The sequence below is a fragment of the Vicugna pacos genome, chromosome 15 (assembly GCF_048564905.1).
Source record: "Vicugna pacos chromosome 15, VicPac4, whole genome shotgun sequence".
NCBI lineage: Eukaryota > Metazoa > Chordata > Mammalia > Artiodactyla > Camelidae > Vicugna > Vicugna pacos.
In genome coordinates this window covers 56,043,452-56,066,226 of record NC_133001.1, presented here as the reverse complement: position 1 = coordinate 56,066,226, position 22,775 = coordinate 56,043,452, and the positions used below count along the sequence as shown (strand labels likewise).

The window sequence follows — 22,775 nt, the reverse complement described above, 5'->3', positions numbered from 1 at the left end:
TGATTTGCCATTCACGCTATATACGGCTCTGATGACATTATGCAGGCAAAAATCTTTCAGAACTATGTGCCAGGCAGTCTCGACACTGCTCACAATCACACAGCAGAACATCAACGTACCCGTGATGGGCCCCATCCTCTGAAGCAGCATCTAAGAACCTCCTGATGGACCTTAAACAAATCCAAATATGCTGGCCCATTCTTGTTTTATCATGGGTAAACGTGCAACCCCAGGGACTTTCATTTTTACGGACTAAGAGTTGCCTACGTAAGCAGCCTACCAAGTGGATAATAATGTGTCTCTAAAATGAGTTTACATATATTTTTGAAATTCTGTCTATCACCAAGGTTTTCTTAGGACTCTCATTCCGTGTTCTACCCCTGGGCGTGCTTACATTAGGGCAGCTGCAATCCCTGAACTTTCACACCAGATGATCCGTTTCATTACGTCACCAATCGTTCTTTGATTTCAGTGGGATTCGGAGCTGCTGACATTGTTGCTTTTTACTTTTAAACACTGTCAGTTTTATTTCATCAATATCAGTTTAGTTTATACCTAGATTACAGTATCTGTTTGGGTTCAGATATGAATAATCCCTTCCCCTACCTCTAACAGATGCAGATATATATATAATTCCCCCATTCAGTTCTTCCCAAAACATCAGACCCTCATTCCCTCAGCAAATCTGCTTTTATATGCAAACTACATTACCATCACTGGACTCTTTTTTCCCTGGAACGTGGGATCTGGTCTCCTAAATGAGTGACAGAGTCTTTACCTTCAATCCAAGTGAGCTACGCTCACATATATTTGAGAGCTACAAAAACTCACTGGAGCATCACAATATTGAATACCTGATACACTGATGCTGGGGACAAAATGTTAACAAAACGGTACGGTCTCAGCCTTCATGAAGCTTACCCTCCAGGGGGGTAGACAGATAAATCAAACAAAAGGCATGAAATGAATTAATCACCCATTGTGACAAGAGGAGGAGATCTACTCTTAGTAGAGTGTAAATAGGTTAACATAGAACTAAAAGGTTAAAAAAAAGAAACAGGTAGCTAGAGGCAAGACATTAAAATGTGCTTGTAACATTCACAACGTATTTCTTACATTTTTAAAGGTGAAAAGACTGGTGAAAAAACTTTCAGAACTGAATTGGAGACAGAAGTAACAACAATACATGTACTAACTTTTATCCCATAGTGACTGGGCTTGATCCCCAAATATAAATTTAATAATAACTTGCGGGAAGGCAGTGAAGACTTCAAACTGAACTACAGTTGCTTTACTGAGTTTTTAAAACTCACTCATTCAGGATGTTAGGGTTACTGATGACAGAGACAGAAGACTTACTCCCCACCCAAGGAGAACTCAAGAGCGCACTGGGGGAGACGCACAGGTACGAACGCAGTCACACCCCTGGACGGCTCTCCCGGAGACACACACGTATCGCTACGGGGAAACACACTGCGCGCCAAGCCCAGACGCAGCACTTAAGGGAAGTGTCCTGATGCGGGAAACCACTAGAACAAAGCTGTGCAGGATGAGGGTGAGTCAGCTGCTGAGGGACGGCTGAGGCAAGGGAAGAAAGTCAGGACGTTCAAACAAGGGAACAGCAAACGCAGTCATGAATTCATGAAAGTGGCAGAAACAGAGCTGAAAAACTATTTTTAAAGTGTGAGTGAATAAAAATGATGCAAGTGTTCTAAGTGTTCCAGCATATAATAGTTAAGAAATAAAGCCAAAATGAGGAAAAATTTTGCCCAATAAACATGTCTAAGGTTATTTTTTAATATTATCCTTCAAAATAATACAAGCAAACAAATTTTAAATAAAGCACATTTGATAAAATAAAGCATAATGTTTAAGTAGAAACCCACTTAATTAAATACTCATGGATATTTTATATACTAAAGGCCCAAAATATTAATTCCATCCATTCCATAACTTTCCTAATAGCAGCAACCAGTTGCACAGTGTTCAACAGGTAATATCGCACATTTTGACATATAAAGGAGTGGGAGCTCCTAGAGGATAACCAACCTGCCCGGGGCTTGATCCCAAGTCTTGCCTTCAAATTCTATCCAAATAAATTATTTATTTATCTATCCAAATAAATAAAATGTATTTCCCTATATACATCTAACTAATGTTACCCAATTAAATGAAAAATTTACCATGAAAGCTATCAAAAATCCATTAAAATACAAAGGTTTAAATCTGTAGGTTATTTTTCAATATAACACATTTATATTGAAACTAATGGCATTAAGATGCTTTCATAAAATGAAAACCTTACCTAGAAACTTTCATTTTCAGGCAGAGCTGTATTTGATAAAACTTAAAATACAGCAATATAGAAAGACTGGTATTAGAGAAATTCTTACATTTGAAACAAGGTTTTAGGAAAGTACTTTGGTTCTACTCTGAAATGTGTAAACATTATTTTTTAAATATATACCTAAATATCTTCTATTAAATGGCACTACCTTGGTCATTTTTAGAGTGCTCGAAAATCTGCAAATCTAATCTAAAGTCCTTACCATCACAGGGCTTGTTAGGCCCCACATGAACAGCCATTAGCTATTTCTCTGACATCACTCCCCACTACTCTCCCTTTTGTTCCCCAAACTCCAACCAGACTGGCCTCTGGATGTTCCTGGGGTCCCACGTCAGAGCATTTACACTTGCTGCTTCCTCTCCTCAGAATGCTTTTCTCAAGATATTTGTAAAGTTCAGTTCCCACTTTATTCAGGTCTCTAATTCATTCAACGACAGAGCCCCATTGTGCTGGGTACTGAGAAAGAGAAGGAGAAAATAAACAACACAGGCAAAAATCCTGGCCATGTGGGTCTTATATTCTACTGAGGGGAGACAGACAAGAAACAAAACAAGTAAGTAAATAGCATCATGCATTAGAAGGTGACCAAGTCTATGGAGTGAAATAAAGCAGGGAAGCAAGGAGTACCAAACAGGGAGGTGTTATTTTATATAAGATAACGAGGGATGGTCTCACTGAAAAGATGGTATTTAAGCAAAGACTTAGAACAAGATGAGAAAATGCATCATGCATCTCTCCAAAGAAAAATCCTTACAGGCAAGAGAATGAGCAAGTGTGAAGGCCCTGAGGCAGGAGCAGGCCTGACATTTTGAGGAGTCAGCAAAGAGGCTGACAAGGGCTGGAAGAGGAAAGTAAATGAGGTAGGGCAGGGAAAGGGTTGGAGACACGCAGATCAAAAAGGGCCTTGGAAGAAACTGTAAGGACTTAAGATTTTTATTTTTAGTAAAAGAGGTACAGATAATAATAGAGCTTTCAGCAGAGAAATAACACGATCGGCTTCTATTTTAGAAGGACTGCTGCGGCTGCCACATGGAGAGCAGATTGTAGGGGGAAAAGGACAGGAGCAGGGGGACCAGCTAGAAGGTTCTGCTGTAATTCATGCAGCTGAGACCTAACGATGCACTGGACACGGGCAGGATGCTAGAAATAGGGAGAAGGGGTCAGGTTCTGGAAACAGTCTGAAGATAGAGCAAAAGAATTTACTGCAGATTGGAGGTGGCACATGAAACAAAGGTATCAAGACTTTTTTGTCCAAGGAACTGGAAAAAGAGTTGCATTAACTATGGGTGGGTTAAGTCTGGGGTAGAGGACCTAAAATTTAATTTTGGACATGTTAAGTCAAAGACATATATTAGACACCATTGGGTATCAATGAGGCAGCTGGAGAGCAACAGGGCTGAAGATATGTATTTGAGAATCTTCAGCATAAAGATGGTATATCTGGCCTAGAAAGAAAGAGAAGAACCAAGGACTGAGCCAAGGGCATTCCAATGCTAAATGGTAAAGGGGAGGGGGAACTTCTATGGCATTTATCATTACACGACTTTATATCTTTCTGCCTTTCCCAACAGGGCAAGAATTTATCTTGTTCACTGCTTATCTCCACAATGCCTAGACCAATACCTGGCATATCTAGATCCTCACTATACATTTGTTAAGTGAGTACATTAGTATCATTGATAATATACTAAAATATTCCCATAACAGAACATAATCAAGCATAATGAGGTCTGAAACCTCACTTACAGGAATTAAGCTACAAAAGACTAAATATATTAGATACAACCTCAGCTGCAATATAGTTCCAGAGCATGCACTCCAACAGCAGTATAAAAACAAATTCCAGTGTAACTATCCTAACAGAGTTAACACTGGCCAATATTACAAAGTGCCATTCAATACCATGCAAAGAAAGAAATAAATATTTTACAAACTAAATTACAAGTACTTACATTTGTAAGTAAGCGTTAACATGGTGGAAAGCAGAATTCCATGTGAGGAATTCAGTCACAAGACAATAATCTTTAATTTTATTATCAATATTTGTATTCCAAATATCACTTGAAAAGTAAAAGAGCAATGTACAAAATCTGAATTTCAATATTTTAAAATATAAGTTAATTAAGACATCCTATGTTCATGGATTGGAAGATTTAATATTGTTAAAATGTCAATATCAGCCAAAGCAATCTACAGATTCAATGCAACCCTGTCAAAGTCCCAATGAAGTTTTTTGCAGAAATAGAAAAACCCACCATAAAATTCATATGGAATCTCAAGTGACCCAGAATAGCCAAAATTATCCTGAAAAAGAAGAACAAAACTGGAGGACTCACATTTCCTGATTTCAGACTTACTACAAAGCTAGAATGATCAAAACAGTGTGGTATTGGCAAAATGCAGACCAAAAGAATAGAATAGTGAGCCCAGAAATAGAGCTTCACTATACGGTCAAATGGTTTTTGACAAGGGGGACAAGACCATTCAGTGGGGAAAGGACAGTCTTTTCAATGCATGGTGCTCAGAAAACTGGAGACCCACATGCAAAGGATGAAGTCAGACTGACCTGATGCCACACACAAAAATGAACTTAAAGTGGATCAAGGACCTAAATGTAAGACTTAAAATAACAGAAAATATACAACTAAAATGTCATGTTATTGGATTTAGCAATGATTTCTTGATATGACACCAAAGGCACAGGTAACAAAGGAAAAAACAGGGAAATTGAACTTAATAAAAATGTTTTAATTTTGTATATCAAAAGACACTATCCATAGAGCAAAAAGGCAACCCATGGAACAGGAGAAAATATTTGAAAATTATATATATGAAAAGGGGTTAATATACAGAATATACAGAGAACTTCTAAAACTCAACAATAAAAAAACAATCTGACTCAAAAATAGGCAAAGACCTTGAACAGACATTTCTATTAAGATGCGTGAATCACCAATAAACATATGAAAAGATGCTCAACATTACTAATCATTAGAGAAATGCAAATCAAAACTACAACGAGATACCACCCCAAACCCACTAGGACAGCTACTATCAAAAATCCTGAAAACAACTAGTGTTGGTGAGGACATGGAGAAACTGCAATGCTTGTTTACTGCTGATGAAAGAATGCAAAATGGTACAGCCACTATGGAAAAAAAGCATGGAAGTTCCACCAAAAATTTAAAACAGAAACACCACATGATCCAGCAATTCCACTTCTGGGTACATACCAAAAAAGAATTGAAAGCAGGGTCTTGGAAACATATTTGTACACCCATGTACATGGTAGCTTTATTCACAACAGCTAAAAACGTGGAAGCAACCCACATGTCCACTGACAGATGAATGGATAAGGAAAATGTGGTATATACACACAATGAAATATTACTCAGCCTTAAAAAGGAAGAAAATTCTGACACGGGCTACAACATGGATGCACCTTGGTAATGTTACGCTAAATGAAATAAGCCAGTCACAAAAAGACAAATATTATATGATTCCACCTATATGAGGTATTTAGAGTAGCTAAAATCACACAGGCAGAAAGTCTAATGGTGGTTGCCAGGGGCTGGGAGAAGAGAAGGGGCAGGAATACAAGATGAGAAGAGTCAGGTGATGGATGCTGGTGACGGCTACATAACAATGTGAAAGTACTTAACACCAATCAACCAAACCTTTCAAAATGGTTAAGATGGTAAATTTTATGTTGTGTGTCTTTCATTTAACAATAGAGAAAAAATACGTATCATCTGAAAATGAAAACAGAAAAACAGCATTTCAACATTTAAGTTATAAAGTAATTATACTGTTCTACAAATTAGCATAAATTATTTTTATACAAAGAGAAAAATTAAACCTGAGACGAAATTAAAAATTTTTTAAATCAACAAGTTTTAAAATAACAGTAGACAACCGATAATTGACTTTCATCGTCAAAACTAACATTGGTTTTTTAGACATACTTAATGCAAATAAAACTGGCATTCGGCAGTGTAAACATAAACAAAGCAGATGGTTCTGTTTCTGAAACTGAATTGCTTTGTTAAGGTTCAAGCTTACCATCTACCATACAAAATAGTAAGAAGACAAAAGTCACCTGTCACAGAAACAATATTCAGTAATCTTCTCATGGTCTGAGGACTTATGTCACTGAACCAGTCCTCCGTAACCAGCAGTTTGGTAAGATCAAAGGACATCTGCCGTGTGATGGTCCGCTGCATCTGCCTTCTTCGGTAAGTATCCTGGAACAGAGAGTTGTCGAGGAGTGACCCATACTTCAAGCCTGAGAAGTGAAGGCTTTTTGAGAAGTACACGTTTATGACAACAACAAAAACAATTCAAAATTTTGTCAAAGAGGAAGATTATCTAGTAATACAGAAAGTATCATTACTCCCTGAGGCGGAATATTTACAGAACAGTTATAAAGCCGTATTAGCAGCAACTGCATCGAATGCTATGGTTTAGCTTCAGGTGTATTTTGATTTATAGCTGTACAGCCAGAGGAAGCTCAAGACCTTGAAGATTATGAATAAGCAGAACTGTGTAAAGAAGCTTCAAAATTCAACTCAAACTCTTATGGGAGCTCAGTATTTATAGGAACCCTGAAATAATAAAGCAAGTAAACCCTTGTCTAGATTTAAGGATTCAGCATTTTGATTTTTAGGTTATTTTAAAATGTGTAACAACTATCTAAAGGGCACGGCAGCTCTAAGTGCCCTCACATCTGTGTAAGAAGGGAAGGCACTCTACCGACGGGGTGGGGTTGGGTAGGGAACCCCACCTAACTGGAGGAGGAACAGGCACAACAAAGGCGTGTTCTCATCCAAGGTCATGAAACAGTGGAATGTGGATGCGATCACAGGGAATCCAAGAGTTCAGACTCCCAGGAGAGAAATTCAAAACGGTAACTCATACCCTCCTTTTAATTTAGAGCCATCAATTGTCATTCATAATATCAGTTTTGCATCCATACTGGTATATGGTAGAGGCATAAAATCAAAGTATCACTAAAGCACATTTTTTCAAATGTAAAATGTTCCAATTTCACGTTAGCAACGAGGGGGGAGAAAACGATGCCAACGCCAGCCCAGCCCAGCCGTCCTTAAGTGGGGCTTGTTACATCACTTCCCTGCAAGCGGACCTCCTCCTGTCTGTAACGCTCCCTCGTTCTTTGCACAGGAGGGTTCCCAGGACAGGGGAGGACAGGGAAACTACAAGGGGCTGGGAAGGGCTCAAAATCACTACGGGGACAGAAGAAAGAGCACACAGCTCACGAACATTCGGGAAGGAGGAAGGCCAACGGGAAGACGGCAAGGAATTTCCTCACACTAGAAGCCCCCTCTCCCTTACAGCCACGGTGGCAAGCGACACCCCGAGTGAACACAACCTGACTGGGAATGACCCCAGCAGCTCTCCACCCTCGAAGAAATCATCTGGGGGCTTTAAAGTCTCTAACTCAGCATGTCTGGGGTCTGGAGTGGCACCTGGGCTGAGAACAGTCTGGGAGAGGACAGGGCCTCCTGCATAATTTACAGTTATTAATGCTCTAGTTCAGACATTCCTTAAAAAGCCACCTGAAGCAGAAAGGACATCCAGTGATAACATTTACTGATGAGTTTCGTGCAATGTTTACAAAAGATGAAGTTTTATATGAGGACTAACAATACGAACACAGGGCCCAGAACAAACGGCAGCTCACCCGTCTGTTGAGGGCCGTCTTGCTACCGAGCTTTGTCATCTCCCCAAGGCTGTTCTGTGACACTCTTCTGTCAGCGTCCTCCTGTACCCCTGAGAGAATTCAGCAAGAGAGCACCATTTGTACTCAAAGTCTGCTGTAGGTGATATGTGAAGGGCAGTGAAACAGGAACAGTATTTTTCAAGGCAAAAGGAGATCCACCATAAAAGTCTACGGAACTACACCAAACCCAAAGTACCCGAGGGACCTGACCCCCACCTGTACTGTCCGAGCACGGAATATCTCCATTAGTCGTCGAAGTTACGAGAAACTTTCTCGCACTGCTTAGTCCACGACTGTTGAGGAAAACAGGCAAATGGACGATGTTGCGCATGTAGTCATGCCCATTTATATTTGAGTCCCGGAGCACGCTGTTGAGGTTCTGGTTAATGGCCTTTATAATGATATGTGGATCACTTGCAAAAATGGCAATGAATGGGCCTTTTGAAAAGAGAACCCGGACCTGTGGTAGAAGAAATGTGTGTTTATGGTGTAAATTTTAAATTATCACAGTAATAAAACATCTCTTCAAAATCTGTATTATCCTGTGGTGATTATATTTTTAAAATCACATTTCCTCTTCATCAAAATCTTATTCTGTATGAAAACAAATTTCACTGACGTCTCAGTCTGGGATTTTTTTTCCCGTTGAACAATTTTTCAGTATGTGACAGTGAAAAAACTTTCAAAGAAAAGAATCCTGTCCTACTTTGAGAAACTTGCGGTCTACATAAGAGGCAAGATCAACACACATGAGAAACGTCTGTGGATATGCGTGCAGTGCTGAGCACACTGCTCTCTGCCTACAGCTACGCACAGCTGCTTATCACGGACCTTACAGAGAACCACTGACGCATCCTACTTTTAAAAAAAACTCCACAAATCCTGCAGGCTCTCTGCTGTCACCTCTGTTCTAACCAGAACTACCTGCAGAGAAAAGCTGGGGTCACACTGTGGCCTTCAGGGACACTCTACTTAGTCTTTCCTCACACTGCCATTACGCCAAAATTGCTTAAATCTGTTTAAATTTACTTTCGCTATGTTCCTGCATAAAAGATGGTTGTTTTTACAAATGAAAAAGTAGTATTCAAATTCCACTTGAGATACTCATGAAGTTATTCCTCTCAGCTGCCACGTGGGTGACAACTGCTGCCACGTGAGTGACAACTGCAAGCTTTCAGATGGTTAAGACGTACGGTGTCCAGCATCTGGAGCACTTTGTCCTGCTCGCAGGCGTCCAGCCCATCAATGATAACCACCAGCCTTGTCTGATTCTGAGTGAAGCTGTCAATGGTTTTTGCCATCCTGGCCATCAATTCCACTTCACACTTAAGAACCTGTGCAAAAGAAAGGGCAGGCAGGGCTGAAGACAGGGGAGAGCTGGGCACAGTTCCTTAAAGCCTGAGAGAACGCGACCTAACAGGAAGGAAAGAACTCTAAGGTCCTCGCTGTCAGCTGTGGGTCCACTTAAAACTGGTGATCACAACCTACAAAGTGACTTCACTAAATTAGAGCTTTCCACCCTTACCATGAGGTAGGCACTGTCATATCCATTTTAAAAGGACAAACTTGGCTGAGTGACTTACGTGGCAAGATCACATGCTCTGAATGTCAGAAGACAGATCTGAATGCAAATCCACAGGATCTAAACACCACACTACAGCCGGCTCCCTGGTGGCACGTGACCTTGACCAAAGGACGGGGCTGCAGATATTGTATAAAGCCCTTTTTCGTTCTAAAAGTATGATCCTATCTTAGTGTGTGTTGGTGGTTCAGGCTGCTACTGGGCGCTGGAGGATCCTGTACTATTAGGTCCACCTCTGGAGTAATTAGCCAGCTCCTCTGAGTATCGTATAAAAGTCTGTTTTATAAAAACATGTTATTGTTATAACTTTTCCACTTCATATATGCGTTTTTCACAGGAAAAAAAAATCTGGAATGAAACTAAAAACAAACGCAACACTCTAACACTTAGAGAGTGCATTCCCTAAGTCCCAGGGAGCACGGCCGTGGCGGCATATTCACGTTAGCATCACCTCTAACAACCAGGGAGCGCTTACTTTCATGAATCCTTCACTTTTCAACTTGTGCAGTTTGGAGGCAGCATTATGGAGGCGTTTCCTTTGAGAATTCAGGAGAGAGTCCAGCACCTGCCACCACGTACGACAATTCAGCACAAAGGCCAACCCCACTACAGACGCAACTGATATGAGGACAGCGTTCACTGTCAGGTGTTTCGGGTCGACTCTGAAGATAGCCAGAAGAGTAATTCCGGCAATAATGCAGCCAAAGATAAAGAGGAAGATGACAAAAGATGGGAGGCAGCACGTTTTTTTCCATTTCTTTTTACCTGTAATACAACAAATAGTTTGAACAATTATTTACATATCAACCATCTAGAAAATCCCAGTCATTACAGTGACAGCACATGACAAACCTGATGCTCAGTTCGTGTTTTCACGCCTTTCATTCATCCCATCCTCAGCCCTACACACACACACACAGAGAAGAAGGAAGCCCTACCCTGCGTATCTTCAGTCTTGAAAACTCGAAAAAGCCTGGTTGCCAGAAAGCCAAACTCTCTTTCACAAGCATCCGAGAGGGTTGCAATCATTTCGGCCAGTGATGTTTCTCCACCCACACTGGACAACCTGTTATAATCTGTAAACAAAAACCTTGGAGAAAGGGGAAATGAAATGTTACTCAGAGAGCCAAATAAAAGATTCCCCACATATGGTATCTCTGTATCATTTATCCTGTATTTTCTTCAAGTCACTTTCAAGATACTGGTTTTACAATTCTAAGAGGAGGGAAAACAACCTGTAATTAGGTATCTTTCATCTCTAACATCTCACACACTTCTCCTAAGAAAAGACAGCAACAAAATGTAGCAGAGTAATATGAAGCAATTCTGACTAAAAGCAGAAAGGGGAAAAGGTTATGACAGAGCTTAGACAAGGAATCAGACATCTCATGGAGCAATGATCAAAAGGTGGCGCCCATATCAGCCAAAAAGAGCTGCACAAAGAAAGTTTTCTAAGCGCCAACTGAAGAGATTAGAACCTTGAGAAAATAGAGTAATTAAGAACTGAATGCCATTTACAAACTCAGGCTTTAGAATGTCTGACTTACAGTTCAAATATCTTCCAGAGATGTAGAAATAATTTGTCAAATATTCTTTTTCACAGTTCTGTGAAATAACTGAACAATCTGTATTCTGAGTCTCTGAATGGATATTATCTCTGCATTAGTTCCTTCCTTCCCTTTTATCCTTAAACTCTCATCTCAATCCAGCAGACAGGCATCACTTTCAAAATACAACAGAGGATCACGTTGTACTATATATGCGTGTGGTCTTGATTAATGCCGTTTTAACTGTTACAACTTTTTTAAAAATACTAACTCATTAATTTAAAATGTTTTATTTCCTGTGTAACTATTCCTCCCAATTTTGTTAGTCTACTCTATGTGTTTTCTTTTTACCTTTTTCATTTTAACTGCTCATTTTAAATCCTTTTCTTAATCCTATATGCCAATTACTTGTATGCTTTTATCTTTCTCTCTTATAATTTTGATGTTTTATCTGGTTTGGCCCATTTATTTTCAGCTTAACTTACACATATTTTATCTTAGAATAATTTTTAAATTATGAATCTTTTGGTGCATATTTAATTATTTTACTAATTTCTTTTGAACTCCTTTTGCTTTCCGTTCTCTAACCTTTTTTTTTTTCATTTTACTTTTCTCTGGAGCCTTCTACCTCCTTTATTCCTTGACTTACATGTTTCTCATATTTCCTGATATTTTCTTTTTTTAAAATTGAAGTACAGTCAGTTACACTGTGCCAATTTCTCATGTACAGGACAATGTCCCAGTCATCTCATACATTTTCTATCTGATATTATTAACAACTTTAGATGAAAGAGTAAATACATTTCCACAGATGAGGAAAGAGCAGCTCAGAGCACGAGCTAAGCTGCCAAGGTCGCACCTGATGTAAAGAGGTGCCAGGACTCCATCCTAGACCCAGGGCTTTTTTCAAATTTGTCCAAAGGATGGTAACAGGAGTCCTAGTCGGGGAACAGGGGTCTATGCTCAAATAAAATTTGGTAAATCAAAGTTAAATAGATTTCGTTACGGAAAGGTGTCTCTGATCCTTTGCTGTACAAAAGGGAGATATAATATGAAGTGTTTCCCAAACGTATTTGACCAGAGCATGTTTGTTTTATTTCTCACATTGAAAAGGTCAAGGGACCAATGTTTTTTGGAACATACATTGAGAAATGATGCATTATAAACTTTAATTTGCTTCATCTTATTAAAAGTTACTTCTGTCAAGGAACCAGCTCACCTCACAGGTAAAGCTTTAGTGGTCTGCTCCGGCAGTTCGGGTGGGTTCACGAACATCAGCTTGAGGAGGAGCTCCAAATAGCCAATATGTCTTGCCAACCTAGTACTGAGGACCCACGCCCAATTCCAACTCTCTCCTTCTCTTCGCCCACCGAAGTAAATGACAACTAAAATTCACGGTTTCAAAAAAAAAAAAATTATCCAGAACAATCATTAGTCAAGGAGCCTTTTCTTCTCCAAAGAGTCAAGTATCAAGTAGTGACAGGGAGGCTTGCATAACTTTCATGGTCCGATGCTGCTCCCTAACCACGCCTCCAAGAATTCCTCAATTACCTAACCTCCCACAACATACATGACGTATGTGAAAAACGGAAAGTAAACTGATTAAAATACGACATAAGGAACACAATCAGGAGGATAATGCCTTAAACAGCAACAAAGCAGTTCAGATTCAAATGTAAATGACTTTGGGCGTATCACTCTTTGTCAGTGTTGAAGCTACCAGTTCCTCCAACATTAAACCTATTTCCTTTCCTGCAACTGAAGACACTCCCAGGAATGGGAATTATATATATTTTCTACTTTGCTTTTAAATAAAATAAAAATTACGGTCATGATCAAGATGCTCAAGAGCATGCCGTGATGGCCATGAAGACTTATTTTCAAAGAAGAATTATATATAAATCATTAATTAACATATAAAAAGGAAAATAAAATAAGAGTTCTGCTTCAATATTAACAAGTAGTGCACTGGTTTTCAAAGCTATTCCAGCCACGCTGGGGACAATGTCTCTCTAGGTCAACTTAAAAATAGCAAAAAGATCTATTTTCTCACCTAATTATGAAAATCATTTACAGACTTCAGGAGATACAGACAAAACTTTATGTAAAACAATGAGTTTTGACATTCTCTATATCTTTGAAAATGGTAAGAGGCAAAGACTTACTAAAAAATATATATAAGACAGCCAAGAAGCTCAATGACACTGCTATTCCAAGATTTGGGTCCACCATAAAAGCAAACAATAAACCAAGCCCTCCACAAAGCAGCAGGGTCAGAAACACTATCAGCCATGAGAACTGGAAAAGAGGTTCAATCTGTTGTCCTGCAAAAGTTTTCATTTCATCTGAAAGAGAAATTAATATGAAAACATTATTTCTGTTTCAAGAAATACAAATTCAAACAATTTGAAAATTTCACCTTTTCAATACAGACGTTTTACTAGGCACTTACTAAGTCCCGAGATAGAATGTTGCTACTTAACCATTTTAACCAAAGTTCTCTTCTGATAAGACTCATTCCCTAGGGGCGCATCTACCCGGACTCTTGTCTCACCCACTCTCTTGCTTCATGCTGAAGGTGCAGAAAGTCCTTTTTCATGTATTCCCATCGGTCAAGATTTTGTTGATATTTTTGTGCTTTGCATTTTACACTCAACAAGGTACTGTTTTCATATATAAAACTAAAAATTATTACTTTGCTACATGTCTTCAAACTACTGCTCCTCCTCACCCCTTCTCCCAACAATTACATTTGAGGATCACTGCTCTTAAAGATACGTGTTGAGCCCAAACGAGCCCTAAACAAGTCATTCTTACTACAAACCTTAGCAAAACTTTGTAAAAGTTTTACAAGCCATACTGAAACGTGTCCTTGAAGAATGGGGTATGATTTTGCCAAGCAAAAGGTGAGATTTTTAGGACGGAGGATGGGGTTGGGGTGCTGTCCAGGAAGCTCCTCGCAGACGGAGCCACTCAGGGGATCTTTGTGTTAGAAAGAGAACTCAAATGACTATGTGGGGGATCAACTACATTCCCAAATATAAAACAATTTTTCTTTACTTAAAAAAAAGATTCACAAGAGAGAACCTTGTTATATACATAGACATTTTACAAACACGCCCTTTACCTTCCAGTTTCTTGAGTAAGAAGGACTTTCCGCTCCCCCACTGCGCGTACAGCCCCACGCAGATGGGCGGCTGCATGGTGGGCTCACTGAGGATGTCTGCCAGGGCGCTGCTGTACAGATCGTAGCCCAGCACGTCCCCGCCGGTCTCGGTGGGGGACAGGTGTCCTGTGAGTGCAAGCACACCATCCCTTACGGTGAAAAGACATCACTACCAGAAAGGAACATCAACCCTCATTTATTAATTGCTTATTTAATGAGAGAAAAAACACATTTTAAATGGTCAGACCTGTGTAAAAATAGGTTCAGAGATTCTCAATACCATATTTCATAGAACTTAAGATACCTACTAACTGTAAGATGCATCATTATTACGTACAGCTAAGAAAGAAAAAAAAAGCCACCAAATTGTGATACAATGCTTTCTTATCCATCAATTATAAGACACATTCCAATTTCAGAGATGTTGAAATGTGGAATAAGGTACATTTTAGAATCTGGAAAATGATTAAAACAGAAACTAGCCCATAGGAATCAATTTAATATGCATAATACCTACATAAAGAAGGCTGTACAATGTTAGTGAAGAATACAGCAGATAAGCAGAGAAAACAGACCATTCTATGGTTCTAGGCAGAAAGGTTCAATGACTTAATGACAGCAATTCTCCCCAAATTAATCTAGCACTTTAAGGCAATTCCAATAAAAACCCATGAGAATATTTTTAAAAATTGAAAAGCAAGAAGAACATGTAAGAATAGCTATGAAAAAAAAAATTTAAAGACTACCAAAAAGTCTTTGGAGAAGAATCAAAATACATCCTAAAGGTACAATAACTAGAACATCACAGGGCTCACACAGGACAGTAACACAAGTGGCTTCTCAAGTCAGCGGGGAAAGGATGAATTAGTAAGTGGTTTGGGAGAAGTCAGCCATTCAGTTTTTTTTTAAATAAATAAAACTCTACACCTCATACTTTAACAAAAATAATTTCTGAAACATTAAAAAAATTAAATGTAAAAAGTTTAAAACTATAAAGGTACTAGAAGAAAACATAAGAGAAAAAACTTTTAAAACCTTTGTGTGGAAAAGGCCTTTCTTTCTTAATATAATACTAAAGCCAGAACTGCAGGAGACGATCAACACATAAACTACAAATTTATATAATTTTGGATGGGGAATTAAAAACCATCACCTTAAACAAACAATAAGCTGGGAAGTGAGACACAATACACAGGCTGGATCCAGGATCAATATCCTTAATATATAAAGACACAAAATCAGTTTTTAAAAAATTTTTAGAATGCTACAATACAACGCAAAAGAGCTTTAGACAAGGAGAAACTACTTGTCTACAGTAAAACAACATTCTCAGCTTTAAACATCTCCAGGTAAGTGATAAATGTAAAAGTGCTGTTGGTCTCTTAGTTTTTTCATAGACATTCATTTCTTAACAGCTAGTCAGGGACAAAACCCAATACTTACTGGCTCCAAATATTTGAGTTAAAATACTTTTCTGATGGCTACAGTCAATGTTGTAGGGGGTCTCGCCTGCTTTGTTGGGCCTGTAAAGTAACCGTCCATCTTTGGGGTTTCTTAAAAGAAGTTCTGCCAGTTTCCGACTCCTCCCACGAATAGCAATATGCAAAGGGGTGTCTCCTTTCTGTAAAACAGCGCCAGGAAACTTGAACTTCCACATTTTTTACATACAGTATATACAGAGTAACAACTTTCATGTTTCTATAAAATAACAGAAAATCTGAACTTTTCATATTTTTCATTAAAAATGCACAGATAATACGAGTTTTCATCTCCACCTCCCCTGCAATGTCTCTCTCTAGCTCCCTCCCTAGCTCTTCCCAGGCACTCTTTGCCACACAGCCCTCTAGACTGAAAGAGGACAAGCCACAGGCTTTTTCCTTGTGGCTCCTCCCAGGCCCTGGATCTATTTCCATCCCGTCCATCAACCAAATACTTCTGTCCACAGATGTCAACCACCTTCCTCAACTAATTTATATTCTACTTCACAATGTTTTTCTCCATTTGTCTAGAAAGCTTCTCAACCCACGCTGACGTGCCACTAGCACGAGCCCTCTTGCCTCTCCCCACGCCCTCTATCACCACGATGCTCCATCTGCAGACTCCCTCCCTTGGAGGCCTTCACGTTGTATCCATCCTTCTCTGGCTATTACAACCTCTTCCCTGGTCAGCTCTCACCTCTCCTTAACATTAGCCTCCCTTCCTCCCTTATTAGGACCGCCAATCACATTGGTATTCACATCCATGAATGATAATTAACATTAAAAAAAATTCAGCCTGCAAAGTGCTCTCCCACTCTACTTCATAAACACCGCTCTTAAAGACAATGGCCCAAAAGTTAACAAATTAAATGCTCGGTTCTTGCCCACCCTGCTCTCTCCAGAACACTAAATGGGAACGATGTGCACAGCTCTTCCTGCAGATTCCACAGCACGACCTTATCTTGACTCTGACTTTCCTTTCCTGCCTCAGGTCTACTTCTTCCTCTTCTAGATTCTCTCCCTACATCCCAAATATGGCACAATAACTCTGTACTGAACTCACCATATGGAAGGCATTGTGCTGGATAGTTCAGGGGATACAAAGAAGACAGACAAAACGGTCCATGACTAACTCGGTGACAACAGAATTTGGAAAGACTGGATACATATGCACAATTATAAAACAAACCAGAATGTGACAGGCGTCATAAATAAAGTTTGACCTCAGCTTTCACCTTTCTTTCAAACTGATTACCTTAGTCACATCCACGTGGCTCTTATCGCTTGCTCTTGGTAACCAACTGCAAAATTCCTATCAGCAGCCTTGATTTCCTGCCCAGATTCTATTCCCAAGGCCTGTTGGCCACAGCCTTCTGAATGTCTGATAACAAACTAAACACATCTAAACTGAATTTCATCATCTTATTTCTCCACCTGAATCCCATTCCTTATCCCCAAACCTGCGAGAAGGCAGAAATATCATCAGTGGTATGTCAGCCAGACACAAAATTTCTGAAAATGCAGAAAAGACATTAACATACCCTGCCATCACTTTGAAGATACACAGAGCTCAGTGATTGGCTTGGGCTAGGTAAAAATAACATTAATCTTTGCTCTTAAATTTTTTTTAATGAAATCCTCTATGAAGAGACAGGTTCAAGACTTTTACAAGTTGGTATTCCAAATTCTAGCAAGCAGCACCGTATCCATCCTTAGCAAATATGTATGAATGAATGAACATGCATTCCAAGAACATTCTGAGTAACACGAGTGCTTATCAGCAAGTATGTGCTGACTCAGGGCAAAGCAATATACAACACGATTCCAAGAGAGAGTCCTTCAGGGAACTTAATGATTATGAAACAGTTATTTATAAATGGCATGCTTCAGAATTAACAAGGCCATTAGAACCTTAAAGGGCACCTAGTCCAGTGGTTCCTTGCTGCAAATTAGGGGACCAACCAGTGCCAAAATTCAGTCAACAGCAGAATGAGAAAAACAGAAAGTTTTCTTGAAAGTTAAATACATTCCATTTCAAAAACTTCTCTTTGACTTTATGGCCTTTCTAATTTTTTAATATTAAAATTTTTCTTTATATTTTCTTTCTTTTATATGAAAATAATCATTGCCTGATTAATAAATAATATTTATTATACTATATTATTAATAAATATTAATTAATAAGGTAATGATGGGAGGTATTTATGGTATTTTTTAAAATAATGTTGCTTGATAAAATAAAAAGCAAATAAATATTAATTCTGCAGTTTTTGTTTAACTGTCTCATGAATAATAGAAAGATAAACTTCAACCTATTATAGATTATTCAAATCATATTCTATATCTAGCTGTACATTTAGAGGGAAAAATCTATAATGTTTCTTAGTTCATAGATAAATCAATTCACCTTTCTTCTGAGAGGAAATCAATTTGAAGCAGAGAAAGAACTCTGCTTAAAATGAAAACAAACTAAAACCAGGAATCAATTCTGTATGAAGTAAGCAATTTAGAGTCAAATTTATTATGGAAAATGTGAATATTTCTCTAAGATGATCACGGCAAGGATGTCTGGCAGGACACCTCCGCTCCTGTTAGTGAGCGTTAGTGCCAACCTGCTTGGAGAGCCTCCCTCCTCCAGCCCCTCTGGACTCCTCCCTCCTGTTTGCCTGCAACAAGGTCTGCAGCTGACGACACCCTCCCTGCATGGCGGGCCCAGCGGCGGCACCGGTATGAGCTGGAGAAGGAGCACATGCCGCAGCTTCTTTAATAGCAAACTGAGCCCGCCCACCCCTCAGATGCTATCAGGACAGCCAAGAGGATAACACAGCATCAAAACCCCACCCAGAAATCCCCGGCAAGTAATCTCTCTCTCCACAAAAGACAATCAGACGCCCGTTAAGTCCACCAAACGTACAAGTCAGCCCACCACAGCCCTCCGCCAAAGCATCCTGCTCGCCGCACAGGGGTCTTACCTTGTCCACAGCAGACACTTTGGCCCCTTTATCGAGCAGCAGCTCGACTACTTCAATATTTCTCATCTTGGTAGCCTTTATAAGAGGTGTTTCACCATCCTGTGCACACAGATAAGAATGTTTGCCAGATTAATACCTTTACTCCTAAATGTCTAAAGTCATATAAACACACATGTCAAGAATTCAAGCATCTGACCAGTCTGTACCGAAAATATTCTCAACAAAGCAGAGTTGTAAAAACTAACAAGAATGTGCTTTTCCTTTCACAACCAATATTTGTATCAAAATACCCTATATCACTCAGGCTGGCAAGGGATGTGCCCCGCTGCTCATCAGCTGTTTCCGCCCTGAGCTCGCTGCTCCTGCCATTCCCCAAGTCCCCCCGCTGACACCTGGGGCAGCTCCTCCAGAGCTCCGTCCCCTTCTCACCATCTCCCCACCACCAACCACCACCCAGCCTGTCAGTGTCCAGGCACCCAGCATCTAGATTTTCCGATGTTTATACCAGCACCTCCGTGCACCTGAAGACCTGAGTATAAGAGGGTAAACAATTTGATACAAGCAGTATGCCTTCGGAAACCTCAAAGGAGTTCATAACTGCTTTCAAAATCAAATTAAGAGAAATAAGAAGAGATCATGGTTCTGCTTTAAAGAGCAAAATTTGGTCAGAAGCCACATGCGGCCACAGTAGCCGACACATAGGTCCAAAAGAAAAAGAAACTAGATTACCAAGGAGCCACCACGTGCAAACCTGAAGGCATCCCAGGAAACGCTCCGCCCTAGGGCACTCAGGGCACCGCTACTGGTTTAGAAGATGCTGCTCCAATCCCCAGCATATAAAACGGGACTGTCTTATAGGTGATTCTGTAAGTATGCTTTATTCATTAAGAAATCCTCCCATTTCAAGCCAGAATTTCAAATGTATTTTTCCCATGGAAAACTATTACACATAAGGCCAAATGCAATCACCGAAGTCGTAAACAGTTTTATACTTTTCACATGGTTTGAGTAAAACAGACTAAAGTGGTCAGTTTGGGGAACCAATAACCACTCACAAAGACCTTTTAGAAGGAAATGTGCTCTGCATTCCAAACAACAGGAGCATAAAATAACTCTGAGGAAATGACCTGCCCACAATTTCTGAATAGCTGATACCGTACTTTCTGAAAGAATTTAATTAAAGTAACAACTGTACACCGTATTCTGCTGCTGTGAATGCTTAACTCCTAAGAGGATACAAAATTACTCCTCAGTTTAACACAGAATTTTACCAGTAAAATCAAGATAATTTTAATATCAAACAATTGTGAAAACTGAAAAAAAAAAAAAGCAGTACCAATACTCAGCACTAGGCATCGCTAAGAGAAAAGAACGTCATTCGTACCTTTGTGCATATCTCAGTGTCTGGATTGCACTGTAAGATGTCTCTCACCATTGTTGCATTTCCTTTCTCAACAGCCCAGTACAAGGCAGTTTTATTGTCCTAGGAAATAAAAAAAATCAACAATTACTTCAGACAAGACATAATCTTAAAAACTATTGTTGGTAAATGTCATCATTATTAACAATTCTGTCAGAATGCATTAATAGATCTTACCAACAAGCAGTATGGTGGAAAAGAGTTTTAATCCTTATTGTATCTTGCATTTACTTGTGAGAAATTCTTAACAAAAGAGGCCTAGGAAAACTTTCAGTTACTTGACTTGGAAAGCAGCAACTCCAATAGTTGGTAAGGTAAAGTATGCTTTGGAATTCGATCAGATTTCAGGACCTTGCCCTGTGTTGGAAGCCGTCACTACCTGAGCTCTATATCCTTTGATAAGTCATGTACATATTCTGACCCTTGGCTTTTGGCTTCTTCTCTGTCCAGTCTTTTCAAAAACTAATGCATGAGAATGTACTACACCAACACAAGGTGAATCGCTTTGATTATTTTTAGCTTTTTAACTCTCCATTTTGCACCCATGTACTGATCTTCATCAGATCCTTTAAAATCCTATCTAGTTCGAAAACCAAAAATAGATCCATATGGACTTTGAAAGCAGAGCTCGAGAACAATAAACTGACTAAAATGTAGGAAAAGAGAATTGACCGACAGCAACGAGTTAGGTTAAAGTCTAAACAGGTGATCCAGTCACTGACTTTTAGGAAAATATACTATCTTAAAAGATCATGAACAACGTTGTGCTGCAGCCACATGAAGTTTCCTATACCAAGATTTCCCCAGTGGTGTTCCCTTCTCAAAACTGTACACTAGCTTCCGAACTTTCTAAGCTTGGCACTCAAACCTCACTGGCCCTACATCTCTTTCTATTTCCATTCCCCCATCCCCGCCATCCCACTGACAACCTGATTTATTCACCAGCTGAGGAGTGCAGTCCTTCACTTTCCCATTTTCCTGAATTTTCTCATCCCATCACTCCACCATCCTTGCCGGAAACACCCAGCCTTCCTTTCTTCTCCTATCTAAATCCAACCCATCTTTCAAACTTGGTTCAAATTCTACCTTCCCTCAAAAGCTGTCCTCAGCGCCCACTCTCCCCCCTCAAGACTCTGCCATTGGGTGGTCAATTATACACTACCTTACATCAAAAGCAGCATCACTCTTTATGTTTATGTAAGAGCATAAGAATAAACATAAACAAAACAAACTAAACTTTCCTAACTAAAATATATGTTTCTTACAGGCAAGGGACCCATGTTAGGACTCTCATAGCACTTGGCATAGTATTTATTAGTTTGATTCAAAAGTTGATTTGGATATAAGCTAAATAAAAGGAAAAAACTGAGCAGAAATGTAGACTGTCCAACAACAAAATGGGCTGTTAAGTACAGATTCTTTTGAATCTCTTGACATACTGGATAAACTCATAACTTTAGGGAAGCTTTCATCTAAAATTAATGCCCTTTACAGCTCTGTGAGCTATGACTGCCTTAATCAAAGTCCACAGGCACCACCAAGTGGTCCCGGGAAGGGCAAGCAGAATGGGGAAAAGGGAGAAGAAAGACAAACCAACAGGAATAGAAGAACAAAATACAGATGAAGAAAACAAAGCAGAGAGAGAATATGAAAGAAAATAAGCCACATATACTCTAAGTGCCACCAACTGTCTCAGCACCATAAACTAGGTATTTTAGGATTAAATGTATTTAGACGCTAGTAAGGGAGGTGTATCTAAAAATCATGAGCTTCTTTCTGGTTTACTTCTATTTAAACCTAATTTGACATTAGTACAGAAATTCCATCATAATGGCGGTGAAACTTAACAATACAGGCAGCCACTAACTACATGAGGCTTGTACGTTCATCTCCACAGGAAAGCTGGAAAAATGACAGTATAATCAGCCAACATACAAGACCAACTGTACTCAAAGATAACAGCAGCACTGTAGTCACACACACCTGTCCTCTGATGTCTATATCAGCATATTTTTGGAGAAGTGCTCGAACAATTTCCACGTGACCACCTCTGACAGCCCCAATTAACACAGTATCTCCGCTCTAAAAAGACAAAAAGACAAACTGAGGATGAGAACAAAAAGCACTGTTCTGAAGTTAATATTAATCATGTGTTAAAATAAGACTTTTTTCTGAAAAATGTCTTGGGAAAAAGTTATCTCTAAATAACAGAAAATGTTTAGTTAACTAATATTAATACCTGATATTAACAGCCTTAAGAATAAAAGACAGAAGACTTTATACCTCAGAATGAGGACATTTACACGTGAAATCCCAGGACAAAAGTTTAGAAGGATAAGTCACCCAGAACAATAAGCCTTTCTCTTCAAAGGTAACCTCCCATTACAAAAGTAAATTAAATAAAGTGACACGGTGGCTGTCAATCAACCAGATGAACACGGGCAATTTCATAATACAGATCCCTTGGAATAATGCTACATGATCAAAACCATGGGTTCTAAAAAAGAGAGTCATAAAGCTAGA

At 39.3% G+C, this 22,775-nt stretch overlaps 1 protein-coding gene across 5 annotated transcripts in view; it reads right to left on the bottom strand.

Annotated features, from left to right (window-relative positions):
- Positions 1–22,775, bottom strand: part of KIDINS220 (kinase D interacting substrate 220) — a 92,523-nt gene that overhangs the window by 45,769 nt on the left and 23,979 nt on the right. For all 5 annotated transcript variants that reach the window (XM_072938244.1, XM_072938240.1, XM_072938242.1 and 2 more), the window contains exons 9-21: positions 22,236–22,334; positions 20,217–20,315; positions 18,833–18,931; positions 15,826–16,003; positions 14,344–14,508; positions 13,382–13,561; positions 12,436–12,601; positions 10,608–10,759; positions 10,145–10,434; positions 9,281–9,421; positions 8,304–8,547; positions 8,049–8,137; positions 6,447–6,591 (exon numbers count right to left, since the gene is read on the bottom strand). In XM_072938244.1, the coding sequence (XP_072794345.1) occupies positions 6,447–6,591; positions 8,049–8,137; positions 8,304–8,547; positions 9,281–9,421; positions 10,145–10,434; positions 10,608–10,759; positions 12,436–12,601; positions 13,382–13,561; positions 14,344–14,508; positions 15,826–16,003; positions 18,833–18,931; positions 20,217–20,315; positions 22,236–22,334 (2,047 nt within the window). The remainder of the gene's footprint in view (positions 1–6,446; positions 6,592–8,048; positions 8,138–8,303; positions 8,548–9,280; positions 9,422–10,144; positions 10,435–10,607; positions 10,760–12,435; positions 12,602–13,381; positions 13,562–14,343; positions 14,509–15,825; positions 16,004–18,832; positions 18,932–20,216; positions 20,316–22,235; positions 22,335–22,775) is intronic.